This window comes from Benincasa hispida, chromosome 11, assembly GCF_027475165.1.
Source record: "Benincasa hispida cultivar pf3 chromosome 11, pf3_genome.v1.1, whole genome shotgun sequence".
Taxonomy (NCBI): domain Eukaryota; kingdom Viridiplantae; phylum Streptophyta; class Magnoliopsida; order Cucurbitales; family Cucurbitaceae; genus Benincasa; species Benincasa hispida.
Window position 1 is genome coordinate 16,329,690 of NC_143488.1, and position 17,577 is coordinate 16,347,266.

The 17,577-nt window shown below is 37.6% G+C and overlaps 1 protein-coding gene and 1 pseudogene across 8 annotated transcripts in view; both read right to left on the reverse strand.

The window, feature by feature from the left end:
• Positions 1-284: 284 nt before the first annotated feature.
• MYB4R1 (myb domain protein 4r1) overlaps positions 285-17,577 on the reverse strand; it is a 30,962-nt gene continuing 13,669 nt past the window's right edge. For all 8 annotated transcript variants that reach the window (XM_039049789.2, XM_039049790.2, XM_090307499.1 and 5 more), the window contains 9 exons: positions 17,265-17,547; positions 14,259-14,452; positions 7,836-8,006; positions 6,010-6,324; positions 3,044-3,202; positions 2,345-2,494; positions 2,001-2,207; positions 1,839-1,877; positions 285-1,634 (listed from right to left, as the gene is read on the reverse strand). In XM_039049789.2, coding sequence (XP_038905717.2) covers positions 626-1,634; positions 1,839-1,877; positions 2,001-2,207; positions 2,345-2,494; positions 3,044-3,202; positions 6,010-6,324; positions 7,836-8,006; positions 14,259-14,452; positions 17,265-17,547 — 2,527 coding nt within the window. In that variant the 3' untranslated portion in view covers positions 285-625. The remainder of the gene's footprint in view (positions 1,635-1,838; positions 1,878-2,000; positions 2,208-2,344; positions 2,495-3,043; positions 3,203-6,009; positions 6,325-7,835; positions 8,007-14,258; positions 14,453-17,264; positions 17,548-17,577) is intronic.
• LOC150032435 (uncharacterized) lies at positions 11,383-12,842 on the reverse strand (annotated as a pseudogene).

A 17,577-nucleotide genomic window follows, 5' to 3' on the forward strand; every position in this document is an offset into this window, starting at 1 on the left:
ATTTCAAGATTACACATTATTACTGTCCATGTAATTCACCTCGATTATCTATGTGACGTTTTATGAGTTTTGAAAGACACATAATGGTCATCAATCTAAAAAGATTGGAAAAGTAGAAAAATTCATATTTTGTTATTTTGTTATTTTTTGTTATTTATTTATTTTAAATATTTAAATATTTATATTTTATTTATTTTAATATTTATTCATTTTATTATATATTATTATTATATTATATTTTCTCTATATCCGTGTTTTTGTTGTACGTTGTTATGCTCATCAAATTCACGACCAAAAAAAACTCTTCATACCTTAATAATTTCATTAAGATTGTGAGATAAATGTACAAAGAGAAGATTATGCTACCTTCTCAGAAAAAAAAAATTAACAAATTAGAAAAAGAAAATGAACCAAAACAAAACAAAATTGCCAAAGCCCTCTTAGCTAAATCACGAAACAAAAATTTGTCAACCATAGAATCAAACGTATAGTTGAGCATTTAGCCATTCAGCCTTGGAAGCTTTATTTGTACAGCCTTCCATAACCTTCTTCCGAGATTCAATGTGATGTTGCTTCAGATATCCCAAAAATGCAACAAAACCATGTCATCCTACCTTAATTTAACTCAACCATCACTAGGTGGCTGATGTTTTTTTCTCTTCAATTTATTAAGAAACGAGGCAATACGATCATTGTCATCGTTATCAACTTCTAAGGGAGTACCAGAACTGCAATCAACTTTCTTCAATCTTTTTTGCAAAAAGCCGACTAGAGTGCAGTTATCAACCTCCTCAACTGCCTCCAATGTTCCTAACAAACTCGTATTTGTACTACTATGTTTTCTCTTCTTTGATTGATTACGATGACGAGGCTCATTCATCCCCAACCTCTCCTGCTCCACTTGTTGACAAGAAAGAAATGAATAATTGTGGTTTTTATTTGATGTTTTGCTATTTTTCTTCCTTCTGCCTTGGGGTTGCTTGCAAACCTCATGGCTTTTATCTGTAGATTTGTCCACGGAATAACTGTCCACACCTTCACCGTCAATTGTCCTAAGTTCTAAGCAACTGAGCGGTAACGAGAAACTGTTACTGTCATCCAGATCTCTGTCTGCACCACTCTTCCCCTTCAATTCTTCGATATCATCCACGGTAGTACTAGCCAACAATGTTGTATCTGGAAGGATGGAGGGATTATATTCATCCATGTCGTTAGTCATTTCGGACAGTACCGAGACTCCAGAAGATCCAGTTGAGTTTTGATTTTCTTCTGGTTCTGAAAAGAATACATCTCTTTCAGAAAGCTTATCTGCAATTTTGTTCTCAAATACCTCCAGACCATTCCCATCAACAGTCTCGGTGAAGTCACTGTTGGTCATCTCACATTCCTTACTACTCAGCTGCACCCCAACGCTCCGAGTGTTCAAATTCTGTTTAGCACACCACTTGTTAGAACGTAGCTCCAGAACCCCTGTTCTCTTCACGGTACAAGCTTCATGCCTATTTCGTTTTCTTGGAGGCTTTAAAGATTGAACTTCCTCTGGGACAGAAGAGGTATTATTTGCAATACCCACCCGAGCGGTTGCATCAGCCTGATTCCTCTGGTAATTTGATTTCCTCTTCCTTGGAGCATCACTGCAGAAAAATATGTAGTTCATTCAACTTGCAAATTCTAACATGCATGCTAATGCAGGGTATATAAAGCTGCAAACTTACAAACATGAAAGAAAAGAATTAACAAGAGCTTCAATGCCAGACAATAAATTTCTTTCAGAAGAAAAGAAAAGAAAAGAATAAGACAGCCGGGCTCTAGATCAACAAAGAAAAATCATAACCTACCCAGTAGCACTCTTTTCATTCCTCGACACTGGCATCTTCCTGTAGACCAAGGTACCGCAAGTCAAAACTAGAATCTTAAAAATAAAACAAACAAATATGTATATATAGATAATAGATATTGAGTATAAGACAAGTAAATTAAAGGGTCATATTCTAACTAACCTCGTCTTCGCATTTCTTTTTGGGGCAGGTTTTGGATCATCAGTATGACATAATATATCTGTATTTAGCCTGGGTCGAAAGTCAGCAGGACCAAGAGCAGGACGCTCTGATTCCCTATCGACAAAGTTGCTAATAAGGGCAGCCTTCTGAATCTTTCTAGCTTCCTGGAGCAAAGGAACTTCATTGGGAAATAACTTCTTCCATCTCCTATTACGAAGAACAATTTGATTTAGAAATAAGAGAATGCTAAACATTTTAAAGTAGCATCTAACACACAAATGTTTTATATTGATAAGAGGCTTTCAAGTAACAGGAATTTACAGACTTAATCTGCACACCAATACCTCCGACAGTCATTATCTGTACGTGATGGTACACATGCAGCTACCTTAGCCCAGCTATATCCATGTTCCTGAATTGCTATCTCCAGCCTTAAATCCTCCTCTTCTGTCCATTCACATCTTCTCAAGGAAGGATCTAAACAATTAAACCATCTGCCATCACAATTAATAAAAAGTCAAATCGGAGCAAATAACTAGCTACTTGTTAATGCATTAAGCTTCTTTTTATTCTGGTTAGGGAGACACTAAAGATAACTGAAGATGGGGGAGTGGAAGAGATTATTGATGCTTTGGCTTCTCGAACTAAATCCGTGTGATTGGTCCAAGGAGTTTAGAAGTAGGAATCGTGAACTCCACCACTCCTTGTTTGGCCCAGGGAATTTATAGGTCCCACCACTAAAAGACATCAATTTTATGCTTTATCACTCCTTATATTCTGGGTTAACTCCTTGGACTTCACATCTCCTTAGGGTTCACACTATTCTACTCCTTGCCATAGACACCCACTTATCAAAGGTAATTGCAGGGTATCTACTTTCTGGCCACTTTTTTAATTCAGGCTTGAGTTAGTGGATATTGTCCCTTATCCCCCCCTCCCGGGGCTTCCCTCTCACCCCAAGAAAATAATAAAAATAATGATAAAAAGATTAATAAGCACTAAGCTAATAAAAACGAGGCATAAAATGGGTCAACTTAACACACCTTTCTCTGCATTGAACTTGATTTCGACCAGGTAAAAATTCTGCTTTCTTGTTCCAATTTTTGGGCCCAAGGAGCAGAACAGCAATTTTCAAGCGATTGTCTTCATCTGGAGTGAAATGACCTCTTTTTGTCCTAGCTGGGTCAAGGGATTTTTTCCACCTGAAAATAGAAAATTCATTATAGCAATTGAATGACTGCAATAGAAAACAACCATATGTCACGGAGCAATACTATGATTGAGACCATAATATTCAAATAACTTGGTGTTTCCATAAATGTTCTTCTTTTCCATCCAAAAATACAACTGAAAGTGAATAAAATATAATGAGAAAAAAAACGATAGGAACCCTATCATAGTATTATTTAGATATTGATGGTATATTAATAATTGGTTAGAGAGGTGGTTATGGTATCAGAGCATTAAGGGGATAGTAAGTGTAATGCCTCATGCCCAAGATTGGAACCATGATTCATAATCTAGATTTGGCACCTGATGGCCAAGAATTTCCTTGAATCCCTGGGACCTGACAACATCTTCATTTATCTGTCTTGAAGTGCTTCTAAGAGTGAAGACTATCCTCACAAACCAACACAAGTCCTTTCAACATATTTTGTCCTCACTCACATACGTCCTCAGAAAATTTCCAACAAGTCACCCAACATAAGATTGTTCAAAGGCAAGCACACTTAATTTTGGAGTTTTTATGGTTGAGCTACTGAAAAGGAAAGTGTATCTAATTGGTATAGGTAGTAGCTACCAATTCTTATTTTCATTTCTTTTGATAGAAACTACTGTTTTCTTTGAGAAAAAATAAAAGAATACAAGGGTCAAGGGCATACAAAAACTAAGCCCACGAAAAAACCTCACTTAAGAAAGGATTTCTAAGTAAGTAAAATATTGCCTAGGGAACAATTACAAAACATCTTCAAAATCGTAGCTCAAAGAAACATGAAACCTCACCAAAGACCAAACCTTACTAGGATCCCTCTCCACACCTCGATCCCCTCAATGATCCTATAATAACACACATATCCTCGCAAACCAAAGAAAACGATATTCTTTTTAAGGGCAGATGGAGGAGGAATTCCCCAATCATCAACCAAACATCCCTCTGGCAAGCAAGTATAAAATCGAACTCTTAAAAGAACCCATTCCAAACGGATCTCGCAAACTGGTACTCCCAAAGAAGGTGATCCAAGTTTTCCTCAACCTTCTGAGGAAGGAACAACAAAAGGACCCATTAACGAAGACATCTTTCTCAGTAGCCTATTCATCGTGTTCACACGACCAAGCAAAGCACACCAAGAAAAGAACTTGACTTTCTTTGGCATCTTAATCTTTGATAAAAAATCAAAAACCAACTCAACAATAGGAGAAGGATCCAATAAAATCCTAAAGAACGACTTACAAGAAAGGCCCTCCAAAGGGTTAGGACTCCAAACACAAGCATCCCTACTCCCAAGCCTAAAGTCAAAACCCTCGATCCATGATAGCAGAGAGGCCACCTCCATAGTTTCCCTATTGGACAATAGCCGACGAAAACTAAAGAAGAAAGAACAGAAATCCCCAACCAACCCAAAAGGTCTAACACAAAACAATTTTTCAAAAAGTACAAATGTTATAATTGAGGAAACGAAAAAGATTGGGATCTATCCCCACCTAATGATTTTCCCAAAAATAGGTTTCCTTGCCATCCCCCATAACACAAAAAACAAGAGGGGAAAAGAAAGGAGCTGAATAGAAAAATCTTTCAACAGATTTTGGTGTCTGCCTTTAACCTCTTTTGATAGTAGCTATCAATTCTGTTAAAGCCTTTTCTTAACCATACTTCCATATTCTCAGGGTCTCTCATTCAAATGTGATCTCAACTCATTCACGTATGCCTCCTAAACTCAAGCATTACATGTCCCTAGTCTTCCGCCTTGGTTTGCCCCCAAACCACATTTTACTAAGAAATGTTCTAGTTCTACTCTAATACCATTTGTAATGCCCCCAAGCCCATGTTTCAAAACCCATATTTGGCACTTGATGGCACCAATATTCCTCTGCATCTCTTGAGACTTGACAACATCATGGTTACTTATCTTGAAGTGCTTCTAAGAGTGAAAATCATCTTCACAAGCCAATACATGTTCTTTCAACATGTTTTGCCCTTCTCACATGCATCCTAGGACAATTCTCATGAGGTGACCCATCATAGGATTGCTCCAAGGCAAGCACACCTAACTTTTAAGTTCTTATGATTCAGTCAACGAAAAGGAAAGTGCATCTTGTGAGTATAGGTAGTAGCTATCAAGTCCGTTACGAGCCTTCCTTGACCAAACATTCATATCCTCATGGTCTCCTATTCAAATGTGATTTTGATCATTCATGAACCCCTTCTAAACCCGAGTGTTATATTAAGGATATGTTACTAATTAATTAAAGAGGTTGTTGTTAGAGTATTATTGGGATATTAAGATATTTACTTATTCGTAATTAGTTAGAGAGGTTGGTATTTAGTTACGAATAGAGGGAGGGAGAAAGGAGGAAGTTAGAGAATTTTTTAGTTGGTTTTAGGCTTGAGTTAGTATACTCAAGATTGGGGAGGTATCAAGTACCTCTTGCAACTGTTATTTTTTATATTTCAATATTTCTTTTCTAAAAAGGAAACGAAACCTTAATACCCAAAATATAATAAAAGTGCAATAAAAAAAAAAACAAAGTTAAACAGAGAAAATAAAAGCATTAAGGATCCTTCATATCTTTTAGTTTGAATTGGAATGTTTTTATTTTCTCATGATTTATTTTTTGATCTTTTATATTTCAATATAGTTCGGTTAAATCGAAAACATGAGCCTATCGACATGGTAAAAACTCTCTAAACATCTCAAGCCCATTCTATGAACATTTTCTTTCACTATGAGAAAGGACTGAAGTATGAAATGCAAAGATGAACAGGTCAGATATTGTAAATAAGATCAACCTATTAGAGCACTGTGTGCCAGCTCGTCCTTCTAAAGTAGAAGCTACTGCCTGCCAATCTCTCACGCCAAATATAGCAACAGCAGATCGAAGTTTATCATCCTCATCTTTGGTCCACTCCCTCTTTAATATGGAAGCGTTTAAACTCCTTTGATACCGAGACAAGCACTGAAAAGGAGTTCTGTTTGTACCTGATGAAACTGCTATCTCGATCCAGTTATTCAACCCCTTCTGTTGGATAGTAAACAAAAGATTCTTATCCTCACTTGTAGTCCATGGATCTCGATTAATTAGGGGGTCTTCAAAATTCAACCACCTACAAGGATTAGCAAATACAATCATTAAGTCAGAAAATATATAGTAAAAGCGTGTCATTCAAGGAAACACAAGACATCACAGATGTCTGTGACAATTGCCATCACAGACATAATGAAGACCACTGTCTGAATAAGGCATTTGTTACAAGTTGGTCCCACCTGTACTATAATATGAAGGCCTTCCACTATTATTCAAAACCAATTATGGTCAATATATCTGTGATGATGATCGTCATAGACCTCTGCGATGCTGATTGAAGTTGACATGCTTCAAAGAAAATCAACATGGACTCGTCAAGAACTGAACAGATTTATACCAGTGGCAAAAGCCTCTGTATTGAAAAAATAAATAATCTACCAAAGTAAAGGTAAAATAATACCATCACCATACAGAATTCCCTTCAAGTATGGTCGAGGAAATCTGTGGCATACAAAGTATGCCACAAATTCTAACAGCTTGAAAATTATTCAAGAGCCTAACTTCTTGAGATGAAAGGATTTTCTACAGTATTGTTTTCACATCAAGAAAAATTAGGAAAACACTAGCAAACTAACTTGGTTTCGGTTCATTTGGGTCCCTATACTTTCAACTTTGGTTCATCTTGGTCTCTTTACTCTCAAAATCTTTAATTTGGTTTTTGTAATTTCAAATTTGGTTCATTTTAGTACTTGAACTTTCAAAAAGTAACCATTTTTATCCCTTAAAAATGAAATAATAATAATAATAATAATAAAGTAAATGGACCAAGATGGTCACTTTTTAAAAGAATACGACCAAAATGAACCCAAATTAAATGTACGAGGACCAAAATGAACATTTTTAAACTATAGGATCCTAAACGAACAAATTTGAAAGTATAAGAACCAAACTGAACCAAAACCAAAAGTACAGGGACCAAAATAATATTTTCAAAAGAAAAAAACCTAGCTAAATATATCTCATTTTCAATTTAGTCCCTATCAACGAAACAAAAACAAACAAGAATACTACAACATAATTAAGCTGGAAAAATACAAGCATTTTACTTTAAATATAGGTCTCAACTTCATCCTTTATTCTTTAATGTATTAGGTTTGTCAAGCGAGTGCTAGTCCTCGCTATCCATAAAAGTTGAAAAGTAATCATCTAGATATTTTTAAAAAAATGTTGTATCGTTAAGGTTTTCTAAATAAGGTAAGGCAGATCATTTAAATCAATAAGACAAACGACTTTTGACCTTACTTGTAGGTGGTAAAGGACTAAATTGAAGATAGGTCAAACGAACCTAACCTACACAGGATTAAATTGAAATTTCTAAAAAACTAGAAATAGATTTTAGAAAATATATGTATATGTATGCATACATAAATGACTAGAGATTAATTTATAGAAAGATGGGTCAAAAAAATAGTTTTCAACCATATTTCTTGTAAGCAAAGCAAAGGAAAACTAAAATTATGGAAGTGAAGAGGTTTAAAGAAAATCTTGTTGTACAAAAAAAATAAAATAAATAAGTCCTGAAGTACATACCTTGCTTCACATTCTGCTCCTGAGCGACCCTGAAGATACATGGAAGCCAATTTGTCCCAATTAACTTTTGGCAGAAATTCCCTTATCTTTTCAGGAGTGATGTCAAGGTCTTTTATTGATGCAAGAATGTTATCCAAATCATCCGAATCCGCAGAAAATCCTTGTAGCCCACTGCCAAATACCATAATAACTTTTGTAAGGCTTCTAAAAAGAAGAGAAGAAAAAGGGAAAGGTGAATCACCAACCATCCCTCTCTATCTCGGTAAACACAAATACATAGATCAAATTACAATGGAGAGAAACAACCCTCCCAAAATAGCAAAATGACACAAATAAACCACAAGTAGGTAGGAAAAAGGATAAGTAGTTACAAAAAGAATTAGATACAACTTCTTATCCCAAAAATAATAATAAAATAGATACAACACTCCGAGAACAATTGCATCCCAAATCTCCAGCCCCCAAAAACAGCACATGAAAATTTTTCCTACTCACCAACCACACTTGCAATATGATAGAAACCAAATCGTTTAGAAGAACTTTATTGATAATTTGTTGAATTACACGATCGTCTATGCGATCCGCTAAACGATATTACATGCGACTCGCTAAACGATGAAAAGATCAGGTAATCTACTACACAATTGCTGCTATACTCTACGCGGTCGCACCCACTTTCTACACGATCGTTGACGTTCACTACATGATCATTGCTACTCCACTATAAGATCGTCTACTCAACAAGATAGACGATGAGCGACACTTCTACAAATCTCCCTACAAACAAACCCGACTCTAGCTTCCTCCCACACGTGAGAGTTCAGCTTCCTTCACCCAAAATATTCTGATTTTCCATAATCTCTCATTTCCCGCTTCCCACTACTTTTAAACAAGAACTCCTCCCAACCGAATTGAAATTCACTAGTTGTGGTCCCCAACCTCCCTAACTACCGCAACTTCTTTTTCCACATTACCCTTATTCTTCCTTCTTTGATACTGTAGTACAATCGGAGGCCTAACATTACCTCCCTCCTCCACCTTTACCTTGTCCTCAAGGTAAAATTCTGGAAACTGTTTCTGGAAATCATCCAACACCTCCCAAGTAGCCTCGTGCGCTGGCAACCCTTTCCATTTCACCAAAACCTCATGCCCCCGTTGAGACAACTGGGATCGAGAACCCAATACTTCTTCTGGTTCAATCAGCCAGGTATGGTTCTCATTTACCAAAGGATCCACAGATGGACTCCCTTCTTGCTGCCCCACCACCTTTTTAAGTTGTGAAACATGAAAGACTGGATGGATTGATACCGTCAATGGAAGCTCCAATTTATAAGCTACCAATCCCACCCTGTCAATAACCTGATATGGCCCATAATACTTGGGAGATAGTTTGACATACCTCTTTTGTCTTACTGAGATTTGGCAATAAGGATGCATTTCAACCATACCCAATCTCCTACTTGAAACTCCACATCCCTCCGCTTCTTGTCAGCATACTTCTTCATTTTATCTTGGGCTGCCCGCAAATGCTCCTTGAGGACACGCAAGGCGGCATACCTATCCCGCATCTGTTGGTCTAATGTCGCATTCGAAGTGCAATATCCCCATAATAAATCAACATCGAAGGAGGACGCCCATAAACAATCTGGAAAGGAGAAAAACCAGTGGAGGCATTATATGTAGTATTATACCAGTACTCAGCCCAATGTAACCATTTAATCCACTCCTTTGGACGTTCTCCACAGAAACATCGCAAGTACATCTCTACACTGTGATTCACCACCTCTGTCTGACCATCCGATTGAGGATGATATGTTGTACTTCGATGAAGCTTGGTACCCGAAAGTCTGAACAGCTCTTGCCAAAAATTATTCACAAACACCTTGTCCTGGTTTGAGACAATAGACTTTTGAACCCCATGCAGCTTCACTACTTCTCTACAGAATATATTAGCCACAACTTCAACATTCAAAGGATGTTTTAAAGCCAAAAAATGAGCATACTTGCTCAATCTGTCCACTACCACCAAGATCACATCATGCCCCTTTGGGTAAGCCCTCAATAAAATCCATCGATATGTCAGCCCATATCACATCAAGAATAGGAAGTGGCATCAACAGCCCTGCAGGGGACAATGCTAAGGACTTGTTCCTTTGACAAACCACGCATTCTTCCACATACTTCTTAACAGCCCTCTTCATCCCTTCCCAATACAATTCCCCAAATACTCTGTTATATGTTCTCAAAAATCCCGAGTGACCACCAAAAAAACAGTCATGATATGTATGCATGATAGTAGGTATAAGAGTCAAAGTACTTGAAATCACTAACCTCCCTTTGAACTTCAGCACTCCCTGATGTATAGAGAAATCTTGTACTCCTTCCTCCTTTCGCAGTACTCGGCTTTTGATTCATTGCAATCTATCATCTTGCTCTACCTCCTTTTGAATAACTGCCATATCAATCAATGTAGGAGCCGTCAACTAAGCCAGCTGAGCCAACTAAGCTTCAATTTCTACCCTGGACAATGCATCTGCAGCCCCATTCTCCAATCATGGACGATAGACCACTTCAAAATCATAACCGAGCAATTTAGCAATCCTCTCACCTCCTTGATTGTCCTAGGCATTGGCCATTCTAATATTGCCCGTACTTTCTCCGGGTCTACCTCCACGCCTTGCCTCAAAATTATGTGCCCCAAGTATTCTACTCGTTCCTTCGCAAATAGACATTTCTTCCTATTAGCATAGAGCTCATTCTCCCTCAACACCGATAGCACCACCTCCAAATGCTGCAAATATTCCTCCAAACTTCTACTATACTAACACAAAATGTCGTAGATACGGCTTGAATATTGTATTCATCAAGGCCTGAAACATGGAGGGTGCATTAGTCAATCCAAAAGGCATTACCAAGAATTCGTAATGTCCTTCATGTGTACGAAAAGCAATCTTCTCCACATCCCTTGGGTTCATCCTGACCTGGTGGTAGCCCAATTTTAAGTCTGGCTTAGAGAACAAAGCAGCTCCATTCAATTCGTCAAACAACTCTTCAACCACTAGAATCGGAAACTTATCTGCGATGCTAGCACTATTGAGAGCCCTGTAGTCCACGCAGAATCTCCAACCTCCATCCTTCTTTCTGACCAGCAAAACAGGACTTGAATAAGGACTAGTGCTTGGCCTGATGATTTCTGAATCTAACATTTCCTCGACCAACTTCTCCATCTCTGCCTTCTGGTGATACACATATCGATATGGTCGGAATCTAACATTTCCTCGACCAACTTCTCCATCTTTGCCTTTTGGTGATACACATATCGATATGGTCGTACATTTATAGGATTCGTTCCTTCCTTCAAGTGTATATGGTGTTTAATGCTTCGACGAGGAGGAAGTTCTTCCAGCCATTCAAACACATCTTCAAACTTAGTTAACAAAGTTGGTATGGAATCTAGAACTGTATAGACTTCTTCTATTCCGTACCGCTCAGCCACAGACTCCCCTCCGTCCAACATTCGACATTCCACCAAAAATCCTTGATCCTCAGCTACCCAAGTCTTCACCATGCTTTTCAGACTAATCCTTACTTTTGTCAAACTTGGATCACCCTGCAACGTTACTCTTCAATCCCCATGAGCAAAAGTCATCGTTAAATTCCGCCAGTCAACTTCTGTCTTCCCCAAAGAATGGAGCTATTGCATACCCAAAATAACATCCACACTACCGAGCTCCAATGGCAGAAAGCTATCATTCACCTTCCATTCGCCTATCACAATTTCCATGTTCTTACACACCCCTTTACCCCTAATCGCTGATCCTGATCCCAAAACTACCCTGTAATTCGTTGTTTCTGTGATTTCCAACTGTAAACGATTAGCCACTACCTCCGATATAAAATTGTGAGTTGCTCCACAGTCAATCAGTATCACAACAAGCTCTCCTTTGATCTCCCCCTTAACCTTCATTGTTCAAGGATTTGTCAAGCCTACAACTGAATTCACAGAGAGTTTCGCAATCGTCGAAACTTCTTCCTTCACAGTCATCATATTCAATTTCAGTATTTCTTCCCTTATTCCGTCGTCTTCGTGTAATTCCATCTCCTCACCAGACGCATGCACAACGAGCAGTCTCAATTCTCTGAGTTCGCGCCCTTTGCACCGATGTCCCATGGTATATTTCTCATCGCATCGGAAACAAAGTCCCTTCTCTCTCTTCGCTTGGAATTCAACGTCTGACAACTTCCTAGCCAGAGTTTCTCTCCGATTGTCATTAGTCGACACACCACGCAGAGTAATTGTCCTCATCGAAAACGTCTCTCCGGATTTCCCTCCCTCTTTCGTATCTCCGTTGTTCCCTGACTTACTCGTATTATCGATATTAAATTTCAAAGTATTCAGGGTTTGGATCTTACATCCGAATATTCTCACCCGACCCGCTTCAACCCGCGCATTCTCCCGGTCTTCAATACGTTGTGCTAGCGACATCATCTGCGCCAATCCTGTTGGTTCCCAGCATTCGACCTCAGCCTTAATCCAAGGAGCTAGACCATTCATGAATGTCTCCTCCAGCACACTGCTTGGAATATGTGGTAACGGCGCCACCAACTTATCAAACAAATTTCGATACGCTTCCACCATTGTTTCTTGCTTAATAGCCAAGAATCTACCACAGATCGATCCCTCTCTTAAGGATCGAAATCGAACTAACATTCTTCCTTTTAAATCTTCCGAATCTTTGAATGACTCCCTCCCTTCTTTAGATCGGTAATAGTCTAACGCAGCACCGTCAAAGCTAATCACCGCAATAGTCACTTCTCGAATTCCTTCAACTTATGAATCTGGAAGTATCGATCCGCTCTGAAGAGCCACAAATCCAGATCACTTTCGCTAAACAATAGCATCTCCACTTTCTTGAATTTACTCTGATCGCTAGACGCTTCTTCTCCCCCTAATTTGATTGAATTGTTCGTCCCGCTCGTATTATTGTTGTTCGATCCTTCCGTCATTTCACTCCTCGATCCGTCTCTCTTTCGTCGCTTTCGTTTTTCCCTTTGCCATTTCTGCAACGTACGAAATGAGCATTTTCTGATGCGTCTCTGCTTGTAATCCTAGTCGATCAATGCTCTTAGCTAACGATGCTAAGTTTTCCTCAATTGTTGGTAGTTTTTGCATTTCGACTCTGAGTCCAGAAATCTCCTGATCTAGCAACTCCAATTTCTCCTCGAATTGTTTTTGAGCCATACCTACCCAGGTTAACGCTTTGATACCAATTTGATAGAAACCAAATCGTTTAGAAGAACTTTACTGATAATTTGTTGAATTACACGATCGTCTATGTGATCCTCTAAACGATATTACATGTGACTCGCTAAACGATGAAAAGATCAGGTAATCTACTACATGATCGCGGCTATACTCTACGTGATCGTGCCCACTTTCTACACAATCGTTGACGTTCACTACACAATCATTGCTACTCCACTATAAAACCATCTACTCGACGAGATAGACGATGAGCAACACTTCTACAAATCTCCCTACGAACAAACCCGACTCTAGCTTCCTCCCACACGCGAGAGTTCAGCTTCCTTCACCCAAAATATTCTGATTTTCCATAATCTCTCATTTCCCGCTTCCCTCTATTTTTAAACATGAACTGGACTACCACAACTTCTTCTTTTCCCACATTACCCTTATTCTTCCTTCTTTGATACTGCAGTACAATCGGAGGCCTAACACAATAGCATTGAGCAAAAGCCCAAATAACAATTACATCCCAAACCTCCAGCCGTAATCCCTCCACTACTTGAAAATTTTGGAATCTAGTTACTCTTTTTGCTTCTGCTTGGTCTTCTACTTCTAATTCTTTTGCAATTATAGCCTAACTCATATTTACACCAACTGGACTTCTTTTTTTAACTTGTTGATGTATGGGAATATCTCATCTCCCCTTCTTTTGTATATCCCTTCTTGATAATAGAGAGGGGAAACAAAAAGTAGTGTACTATTCTAAAAATTTATGCTTGTTTTCCTACACTATTTCTATGAAAAGTTTGAAAAAAAAAAAAACAAATACAAGTTTTTTAAAACTAAAAAATGTGAACACTAATTGTAAACATTGTAAAGAAAATGTGAGAAAACAACAATTTTCAAAACCCGGAAACAAAATGGTTACTATATGGGTCCCCATTAAACCATTTTCTTTAATTTGTAAAGAGCAAACTGAGAACTAAAGGGATCTTTGAACAAATAAAGTCTTTAGAGTAGTGTGGGATTTAGTTAATTATCCAAATATAATTAAAATTTAAAAGATAAAATGAATGAAAAGAGTCTCATAGCATCTTTGTAATACACATTCATTACCCATCCACCCGACCGCTAAAAATTATTGCATAAGGCAAACACAAAGACAAAAACGTCACCTGATTTGGTCCACCGAAATCTGAAGCACCATCTCCTGAAATTGCTGTCTTATTCCCTTCCCTAGATTCTCCCTTTCTACAATGGACCATTTTTTTCGATCAACACGAGGAAACTTCGCCAATGCCATTCTGTAACATGCAACATGAGAATTCTCAGCTGGGCCATAATACATTCCAGATAAACGTTTGTCCTTCTGCAGAAACAAAATAAGAAGTCCACATGAGAGTCAAAAGGGAAAGCACAAACAGGTGCAAAAGAAAGAAGAAAATGTGAGATTCCGGTGGCTTCAGAGTTGCATGGACTCTGATGTGGTAGGATTAGAATAAATTAAGCTATCTTTGTCAAAACCCTTAGTTGATTAGGATTAGGATTAGTTTTCTTGATTGATTAAGAATATGATTAGTTCTCTTAGTTCATTAGAATTAGGATTAGTTTCTTTGATGGATTAGGATTAGGATTAGTTTGCTTTACAATTCTCTATACATAAAAAAAATTGTCTTCTTCTATTGATAACTTTTGATCAATTAATAACGGCTTATTTGGCTTCTTGGAGAGAATTCTCCTTTATCTCTTTATGCTACATCAATTCGGTATCAGAGCATCAAAATCAATTGGGCTTGATGGAGGAAAAGAAGCCTTCCAGGCAAAAACTTCTCAAAACAAAAAGGCGGAGACACCCACCGTCCTATTACCGAATACTGCGACCAAATGCTTGCAGTTGGTCGAAGATTCTATCAATGGTATCATGAGGTTACTAGAGAAAATTTCTCTACAATTGGATCAATTATTCGAAGGGCAGAACCAACTTCAAGATTTGATAAAGCCCACCCAAAGAGTTGAAGTCGAAAGATATCTTGGTGATCAAGAACGGCAACAGAACTCCTACCAACCTCAAATCTTTCCGAGAAACATCCAAGAACATCTTAGACACATTCAAGAACAACCAAGATTGAGTGTTTATCAGAGGAGACAACAATAATTTGAAGAACTATCCAGTGAAGAAGAGAATATGGAGTGGGACATGAACAGAAGAGCCGACTTTTCAAAATGGAGCTTGCGCGACTCAAATCGAAAAAGAAATCGACGTCGAAAATGGAGGAAAGTGACTTGACCCACAAATCCTTCCACAACATAAGGGATGTTGAAATCAAAGTCGTTGGAGAGGTAGAAGAAGAAAATACCCACAAGCAAACTTATTTGAGAAACTTGAAAACCTAATTCAAGTCAATTGTGAAGCAACGTGGGAGATGACATGTTTGGAATCAAAAAAATGTGGGTATTTTGGCGAAATCACTGGCAAGGTGGTTGAGGTGGCTGAACCAACAGACCCGATGAAGAAAGAAGATTGCATGGCTGACGAAAGAGATCATTGGAGGCCGGTTAACATGCCATTAGCAATCGTTCACGAGACAGAAAAAGAAGCAACGCGAGGTGAATTATTTTGCGATTTTTGCACCCGTATTCTTTTTGCAAAACCAACACATTCTTTTTTCCGAATCGACCCATTACCCATACTTTTTTAACCTAAAACAACCCATACCCAATTCCAATTTAAAGCCCATTTCCTTTTATTGAAGCCTTCATACCAACCCATACTCAAACCCACTACAATAAATATGGCCCAACCTAAGTCAAATGTACTTCAGACTTTGAAAAAAAGGTTTTCTTCAGACTTGATTATGCTGGCAATGGATTTTTTTAACATGATTCTAAGATTAACTCATGATGATTTTGCAGAAAATTTTATTCCATTTCAAAAGACAAATCTTGGCTCGACTTTGCAATTTGAATGTTGTTGATATTAGTTGTTCAAAGTTGAATCCATTCAAGTGGCTTTCCTTTTTATTTTTACCTTCATTTTCTTTTTAAACTTGAGAACGATTTTTTTTGGGGGGGGGGGGGGGGGGGGGATGATGGGGGTAGGATTAGAGTAGCTTAAGGTATCTTAGTCAAATCCTTGATTTATTAGGATTAGAATGAGTTTTCTTGATTGATTAAGATTAGGATTAATTTGCTTTCCAATTCCCTATAAATAGAGAGATTGTTTTCTTGCATGGGCAACTTTTCATCAATAATAAAATTCTCTCATTTAGTATATACACCAATTAGGATTATTTTATTTTTATTTTTTTTAGGGATAAAATGGTGTAGTAGGATTAGAGTAAATTAAGATATCTTAGTTAGATCCTTAATTGATTAGTATTATGATTAGTTTTCTTGATTCATTATGATTATGATTAGTTTCTTTGATTAATTAGGATTAGGATTAGTTTGCTTTACATTTATAAGAATTGTCTTCTTCTATTGATAACTTTTGATCAATTAATAAAGACTTATTTGGATTCTTGGAGAGAAGTCTCCTTTATCAGAGATAAAGGCTACATCAGACTCTCAACTTATTAGCAAAAACCAACACTTTAAAACTGCTTTACGGCATATGGCAGGGAGCTGAACAAGGAAGCTAACATTGTTTTGTTCAACTAGGTTAAAGCTAGTTTCTGGGTTTTGAATAGATAAAAAACTAAAACAATGTTACGAAAAGCAAATTTCGTGCAGAGAAATATTTGAGAGGATTAGACGTCCTAAAGAATTTAAGACTTACTACCTGGAATTAATTTGCATTGGGTAGCCTTTATTTAATTTTTTTTTCCAATATTTCAATTCTGCAATAATTTGTTCGAAAAGACTCCTTGTAATGTTGTAGGGCAGGCTTTCTATTAAAAGAAAAACCAATGGCACAAAATTAGTGGATCTATCCCAGTACCATCTAGTTCTTTCCAATATTCTTTTGGCTATGAACTCAAACGGGGTGCCTTGAGATGATAAGATTGCCTACATGACTCCAATCAAATTAATGAAAACTTTATCTTTGTTCAAAATAAGACAAGCGGTTGATATACATATTTATCAAAGTTGTAAACAAATAACATACAAATCAATACTTTGTAAATGTAACACAAATAATTCAAAAGTAATAGACTCATGAGCATAAATTATTATCTAACCTTTGATGAATCCTTTGCTTGTGGTTTTGCAGCTGAAATTAACTGGACTCGAGGATCTATCATCTGAGACAGTGCACAAGTTGTTTTTCGTTTACATGAACCCTGGAAATCTTTGAGAATTTTACAACGTTTTCTGAGCTTTTTGTTCTCCTCAATTCTAGCTTCAAGATGAATCATCTTACTACGAATAAACTTCTGCTGGGACCTATTCTTCTTGATGGCATCAACAAATGCCAACGCAGCCTTTGGCAAGCTTCCCTTTTCAAAGGCTACCATGGATGGCCTACAACATTGGTATTCACAACTCAATAAA